Source organism: Mercenaria mercenaria, chromosome 18 (genome assembly GCF_021730395.1).
Source record: "Mercenaria mercenaria strain notata chromosome 18, MADL_Memer_1, whole genome shotgun sequence".
NCBI classification, from domain to species: Eukaryota; Metazoa; Mollusca; class Bivalvia; order Venerida; family Veneridae; genus Mercenaria; species Mercenaria mercenaria.
Window position 1 is genome coordinate 25,941,895 of NC_069378.1, and position 7,818 is coordinate 25,949,712.

At 31.3% G+C, this 7,818-nt stretch overlaps 1 protein-coding gene across 1 annotated transcript; it reads right to left on the minus strand.

The window, feature by feature from the left end:
• Positions 1–1,119: 1,119 nt before the first annotated feature.
• On the minus strand, positions 1,120–6,850 carry LOC128550805 (uncharacterized). The gene is made up of 7 exons (XM_053530621.1): positions 6,781–6,850; positions 6,306–6,367; positions 5,890–5,961; positions 5,411–5,476; positions 4,186–4,270; positions 3,527–3,745; positions 1,120–1,440 (listed from the first exon to the last, which is right to left on the minus strand). Exons 2-7 carry the CDS (start codon positions 6,333–6,335, stop codon positions 1,217–1,219), a joined length of 696 nt encoding a protein of 231 aa, XP_053386596.1. The 5' UTR covers positions 6,336–6,367; positions 6,781–6,850; the 3' UTR covers positions 1,120–1,216.
• Between the last annotated feature and the right edge of the window lie 968 nt (positions 6,851–7,818).

A 7,818-nucleotide genomic window follows, 5' to 3' on the forward strand; every position in this document is an offset into this window, starting at 1 on the left:
CATGACAAAATGATACCGCAAAGTCCTAGTCTTTCCCATGGACTGAATTTCTTTAAACTTTGTATACTGACTGCAAATAAAGTCTGAAACAAAATAAAATTAAAATACTCAATTTCCTTGCATTGATCTTGAATTATCTGCCCTTGAAATTTGGATTTTTAGTATATTCTGATATTCAAGGGCAGATAACTAAGGCTCAAGCCTTGGAACCTATGATTTTAATATATATTTCCTTACAAACTTGATTCTCAGTCAGTGCACAAAGTTTAAAAAGAATCTGCGCGCAGGAAAATTTTTGCATATAGGTGTCCCATTTCCCCTTAATGCAAATAAAACATTTATTTTACAGAATTGTTAATTTGTTAACATTTAATATATAGTTCGATTACTAGGTCATACGTGTTTACACGTTTTCAAAACAAAATTTCTCTACTTATAAAATGACCTTTACAAATTTTGATTATGTTTTGCTTTAGCTTGAGCTAACGGTTTTCTTATACTAGAAACACTAAAATATGGAAGCCGGAGTAAAGGTAACAAAGCGCAATCTTTAATATTTACAAACATGATGTTTACAAAAACGAACTGTAGTGTATAATGTATGTATGATTTGCAGCATACGGTTACAAAAAGTACAAAAATACCGGTTTAACAGCTGTTACTTAACAAAATCTATTAAGAGACCCCTCTCTTAAGAAATCACCTTATGACGGTCACAATGGCGTGTTCTCAAGACAGGTTTGACTGTACGGTATAACTATAGAAAGGTGTAAAGTTCAGGTTCACCTTTGTACTTCTGTATTAAACTTTATTCTGCTAAATTTCCTAAATGGACCAGTCTATCATTCAGTTTAAACAGTACCATTAATTATTTAAAGGAATGTTTGACGAAGTGGTGAAAGTGATTCTGCCTTTGCGAACAGTCCAGACCCAGAGCAGCCTGCACATCTCACTGAAAATTTACTGACTGAATATCGAACAAAGGCAGAATCCCTTGCCAGCGGGCTAAAGATTAATATTGATGGAGAATGGTTTAATAAACTTAACAAAGTTTTGTTCAATATAAAACATATATTTAATAGTTTGAAAATGCTTGTCTTGATATCATAGATTCTGGACCATCACTGTATATTATATTACAACAGTTTATCCTTTCAGACCAATACAGATATATTATCAATTTGTCTTCAACAGTTACTTTCTCACAAACTCTAAGCTACGACGCCTCCTCATAAAGACGCCGTATTTCACTAACTGCAACATCGTTCATATCACAGTCATAAAAATTATTTTCACTTGTAAAAGCAATATCAACAACACCTCGCAAATCATGATACTTTTCTTCTTGCAAACTTAACTGCTCCTTTGATCCTTCTTGTGGTAGTGCATGTTTAGGTTTAACATGTAAGGCTATCAACACTATACGGTTATAATCTGTTTCTGAAAGTATAAACAAATAAAGCATTTAAATTGTCATATTTTGGGAAACAAATTAGAAAGCAATAAATTAAGGTATCTGCGTATCTCCTGATTTGTATTTTGGAATATAAGTATCTTAAGCGAACGTGTAAACATTATTCGTTTTAAAATATTGCCTTATCTCACACGACATTAATACTTTTTCAAAGTTTTGTTTTATCCCTCAACATCCTACTTTTTCAATTTCACAAACAATTAGTGAAAATCATTATGATAAAACTACAGGTGGATAATTTAACTTCCTGAATTAGAGTGTTTTTACCAATTATTCTGCTAACTTATTCAGTTAATCTATGCTTTCCAATATATATTAATTTTACATGGATGCTGCCTTGCGCCACAATATAACTGTATTTGTTTGTATTTCCATGATTGTAATTATACATGATTTCCTTAAAAATATGAGATATACAAGTATCTAGTTACAAATTGACATTTACATATATTAGGCCAAGACAAGGATTTCAATGTCTGAACATTTATTTTTTGAATTAATGTAGAAACATGTACGGAAATCAGTGTATTAAGTTAAATTTCGATCACATTTTGTTTCTACAGTGTAAGACAGTTATTCATCTATTCTATGTTCTTAAAACTATGCTGAAAAGTGTCACTGAATAAGTTTGCAGATGAAGATGTGAAAACACATTTATTCAGGAAGGGCCTAAATTCTCCACCTGAAAACTTGTAGTATAGCTGTATATTACCTGTATTTTAAAAATGATATTCATGAAGTTTTTGTGGGAGAAAAAAGTAACTTAGCCGTTGTGGGTCTTTAGGTCAAACCCCTCAAGTACTATGCATACTGTAACATTAGTTCAATTGAATATTGAGAAATTAAACACTATGTCTTGCATTGAGGTTGATCTGTTTCAATTCATTCCACAAAAGTCGGTATGGCACCCGCTGGTCTATCTTTTTTATGAAAAAAAAAAAACAGTCTTACAATTTTAAAGTTACACATCGTGTGACTGACAGATTCAGTAATAGAATAAAGGCCGAGATGTTGGAGTGAAAGGTGGAGGTAGCAGGGAAGTTAAAGTGTGCAATTTCTTCTGGTGATACTTTATTGAAGACTAACAAATATGCCAAAATTATTATAGAATCTTACTTTCATTTATCTCCAGTGCATTTGATTCTATCATGTCATTCCGGAAGGCGAAAAGACGACGTTTGGTATTGTAATGTTCGAGGTTATTTGTAAAGGGCAATAACACCGCAGTTTCTGAAGAGATCCCAATGAAAAATACGCATGCACCGCTGACATATAGTGATCTATATTTATATTTCTTTTCATTAAGATCCATCTATCATTATTATGGATTACTTTGTTATTTAGGAATTGTGTATTCTAAAATAATTAAAGGGCAAAATCGCTATTAAATGTGCATGCATCACCACCCTATAGTGATCTACCATTGTGTAGAATTGATAAAGATTCATCAATATTTTACTTAGGTACAGTCGAAAATCTGTATTTTGTACTAAGTCAAGTGGAAAACTGTATTACTAGGTCTCTGTTTGAATTACAATCATTTTTAAACAAATCAAGGAAAAACTCTGCTTTTCCTGGATCAAAAGAGATAAAACTATATGTGAGCAAATTCCATGTGCTGATTAATAATTATGTGAGGTTTAGTTATTCTAGCTGCAACGCATTTTTAATTATAAGCATTTTCAGTTTTTCCAGACAATCAAGTGGAAATACTCTCCCTTTACAGGGTCAAGGGAGATAATTATATGTATGAGTGAAAGTCAGGCGCTAATTAATATGTGAGGTTTGGTGATTCTAGCTTAAATACTGTTTGAAATTAAAAGCATTTCCAATTTAGGACGGACGCATGTACGGACGGACAGTCGGATGGACAACGCTAAACAATATCACTCCGCATTTTTTGGGGGATAATAAAATCAAGGGTCATGAACTTGTAAATGTATAACAACATCAAAACTACAATGCAACAGTATTTGAAATATGATATCATATCTAAATGACTCAAATACACTGAATTTAAATCGAAGCTTGGTTTACTACAAAATAGCTTACTTCTGACGGACGATAATGCTCTGTCTATATCGGCCTCTAAACGAGTTGCCACATTGCAAATCAAAATAACTGGTGCTTTGCCGTCATTGACCTTTGTAATTTGCTTAATATTTATGCCTTCTTTACGAAGCATTTGCTTAAACGCAGTCAAGAACAATTCTGTTGCTTCTGAAGGTGTTGGATCGTATACTTCCACTTCAATTGCGCTTCGTAGCCTTTCTGTAATGGAAATCTTATAAACAAAATTTATGACAACGAACGTGTTTGAAATACCGATTAAATAATAAGGCTGGTATAATACTGGATTGATGTTGAACTTCATTGATGAATTATACTCCACTTCGACAATTAAGGGGTTTTATATTTACCTTTTTACTTCAGACTTGAATACAAAATACAGTTAAACAAGTAATTAGCAGCATATAGGACGATGGCTTTTCGCCAAAGCATAATATAACAAACAAATTACTATTTATTGAATGACCAGCAAAGTATCTATAGCCAGACAAGTTCGCAAATATATGACTCGGAGATGAATTGCTTTTTCAACCAGGTGACAGCATTTTTTCCAGATTTAATTAAAGGAGTTTAGTCGCAGATTAAAACGCATCAGGTAATATAATACTTTGTTAAAGTGTTTGTCTTTATTTAACACATACTGTTATCATTGACTGGTCCTGACGCAGGTACTTGACTGGAAGTAACTGGCTGGTTATAAGTCACGTGTTTCAACCACCTCGAATTCTGTAACAATACGTTACTAATTGGGTTATATACTACGATGATTTGAAAGTAGTGATAAAGATTGCGCATTAACATCACGAACAAGTTTGAATATCAACAAAATGTGCACTCAACAAATGTATATCATCATGATGAATGTCTCATGAATTCTGTTATAAGGCAGGAAAATTATAACAACACAAAATACTTTTTTATCCACCCATACCAAAAAGGGATCTGCAGGATATACATAAAGAAAACAAATGACCCTCGATTTCTGTATCTCGAAATCTGATGATAATGTGTAAAGTAAATTGATGTTATAACACTGATGTTTTCTCTATCCGATACATGTATGTTAAATAAAGTATGAATTTCCCAGTTACAGCAACATATATTGTTGTTTCAAATTACCATAGTAATAACCATTGTCACCATTTTGTATACATTAACACCAACAACTAGACTTTCATCTTAATAATGTGTTTACAAGGAACCCTCCATCATGAAATTGATAATTGGAATTTCTTAACAATTTGCGATAGAATGCTCTCTCAGGAAGTATTTTGAAAATAAAAAAATCAAATATTTTGGTGTTTATGAGCACAAAGTGACGAAAGTGTCTATTTTTGTGGCAATTTTGAATATAATCGTTACTAGAAATTGCATGCTTATCCGATACGTTTTGTTACAGAGGTTAAACTGTACATGAATGCGAAAAACTATGTTATTTTAAGTTCTAACATTTAATTTTAAAATTTCCGAAAAATGGGGACTCGTTTCTTACGTAAATCCTACATGTACATATCTCTTTATGTTCGATTTGTTACATTACCGTATATCAGTGAAAATTCAGTAAGTCCACATTATCTGCAAATAGTTCATAACTAAGATTTCCTGTATTGCTTCCCGTAGGATATTGGTAAACAACTTGATCTAATATGGTGGGGCTTTTGAATAAGATTAGATGGAATGACACGATGTAAAGACGGCATAAGTTACCTTGTCAAGTCTTGCCAGAATATATATAATCAAGTGCTTAAAATGCTAAATGCATAACCCTGACTATTTAATCGAACTAGTAAATCTTTCTTTTATTCTACAGATGACAATCACTGGTGTCTTATCTGCAAGTGTGAAAAAATAGTGAATTATACATACATCATAGTAGTTTTCAAGTTTCTTCACAGTTTCGCTGTTAATCAAAACCCCGCCAGCATCATTTGTCTGTAATAAAAAATGTAATACCGCTACCATTTTACTGCAAGAACTACAGTCTGTATAGACCACCCTTAGACAATAAAAATTGTTCTCTTGTTCACACAGGTAAAATGATACTGTTTATAGTCAACGGAAAGAGAAAATAGTGACTTTTTAGTAGGTTTAATAGTTGTTGTTGTTATTCAAAGGTAGTCTTTAACACAGGTTTGACTGTATTTAAAATTTATAGCGAAAGGCGAAACTTCGAACGAACACAAATTTTAATTTTTTATGTTTTATACCCCAAAACAATAAAACCTACGATAACCTTGATTTGTTACTAAAACGTTTGCCTTGCAAAGACATTGCTCTAAGAAGCTTTATTATGTTTTGAAAATAAGTATGTGATTCTGAGATATTAAATAATCAACTAGATTTACCTTTTTGTAGACAACATGGTACACCGTACTTAGAATTTTATATTCTGGATTCCTGGGGTCATAGTATATTTCCTTCATAAGAAACAGACATAAAGTGTGTTATGCATTCACAATAGAAAAGATATGTCTGTACTTTCAAGTTATTAGTTTTAAAGATATTAAGTATCTCTACTGAGATAAAACATATCAGTAAGTATATGAGCTGTAACGTGCGTGCATATGCGTTCGGACCGGAAGCCTGAAAAAAAGGCAGCTAGGCTTTCACAACTTTTTTTCAAAGACAATTACTTAAAAGTGTAGTACTACATATCGTGATTCATTTCAGTAAAATGCAGTTTTTCGAACAATTTTAAAAATGCAATGCAATTGTGTTTAGAATACTTTATCTATATCTTATTAAATGTAAACATACTCACGCGATCTGATTTAGACGGAGAAGATCCCATAATTACAAGTATCTAATTTTCCTGATTTAGGTCTAAAAAGATTTAAATATCGTCAAAAAGAAATGCAAATGAAGATATAAAAGGAAACTCATCAAATTTATGACAAGATTAACAAAGTCCGAGCTTAACTCCGAATGTAAAGTATTTTATTAAGATTATTCTTGTACATTTATTTGGCTGTGAAAGTATGTTTATTGCAGACATAAAATATGATCAACTGTCAGATTGCAACAGGAAAATATAACCTACCAAAAATATCAGTCGTGATATTTTCTGACAGCACGAACGGTAAAACATATCTGATATTATAATCTTTTTACGTACCTTCCGTTAACACAATGTGTAATTCAAAAAAGACAACTAAAATTCATAAACTATTCTATTTATTATCGAACTTAAACTCAATCCGTTTTATATCAAGTACAAAAAACCATAGAACACTTACGTGTTAGTAACCATCACAGAGTAATGAAAAATGTGAAAACAACAATATATTCATTGGTTTAAAAATATAAATTACTTAAGCAGTGATCACGTGGTTTGAATCGATCACGTAGCTGGAATATTGTCGGATGTAACGTCATTTCATTTATTGTGTCAGACATGGGAACTGGTAAATCGAAACCAGGTTTGTAAATAAGAATAATATTATTAAACTGTTTTGAATATTAGATTTTCTTCTTATCATATTAAACAAAGTTCAGATCTAATATGTTTTTACATTGTGAAATAAATAATTCAGAACCATATTTAAATAATGCGTCGTATTTCGATGAATAGGAGAACAGTTAAATTTAAACAGAATGATGCTCGCAAATGTAAATTCCGTTAAATAGTTGCAACCTAATTTACATATCACATAATCATCTTAGTAGCGAATGTAACATAAAAATCTTATTGTATATTATTCGAACAGTATGTGCTTGTAATGCATATTTGCACATTATATTTGTAAAACTCACTTAATAATACCACGTCAGTCATTGCAAGTGAAGCGAGATCATTTCACGAAACTTCCAGAGTAAAATTTTGTTATAACTATACGTAAAATGAATAAATAAATGTGAAACAAATAAATGAATTTTGTATAACTGTTGAGCATGCACAATTGTGTTTTTTAATTAATATATCTTTATTTCCCTCCAATGTTGAAGAATTGAACATATGTACACAGAAAATATCTATCTGGTATACATTTTAGTATACATGTATCAATGAAAATACGAAATAACATTAAATGAAAGAAGGGGAAATACAACGATGGCTGTTCATTCCTATTCTGTGTCTGCTTAAGCAATTGAAAAGTATAATCTTCAGTTTTATTACGCACTGAACTCAATACTAACAGGAAGTAATACCAGATACAACATTCTAAAATTACTTTACTTATATATATTATTTTGACAATGATAAAATCTTCAATTAAATGGATTTGCAAAGGCTTTAAAATCAGGATAAATATGTATCAATTTGAGTCTATAGC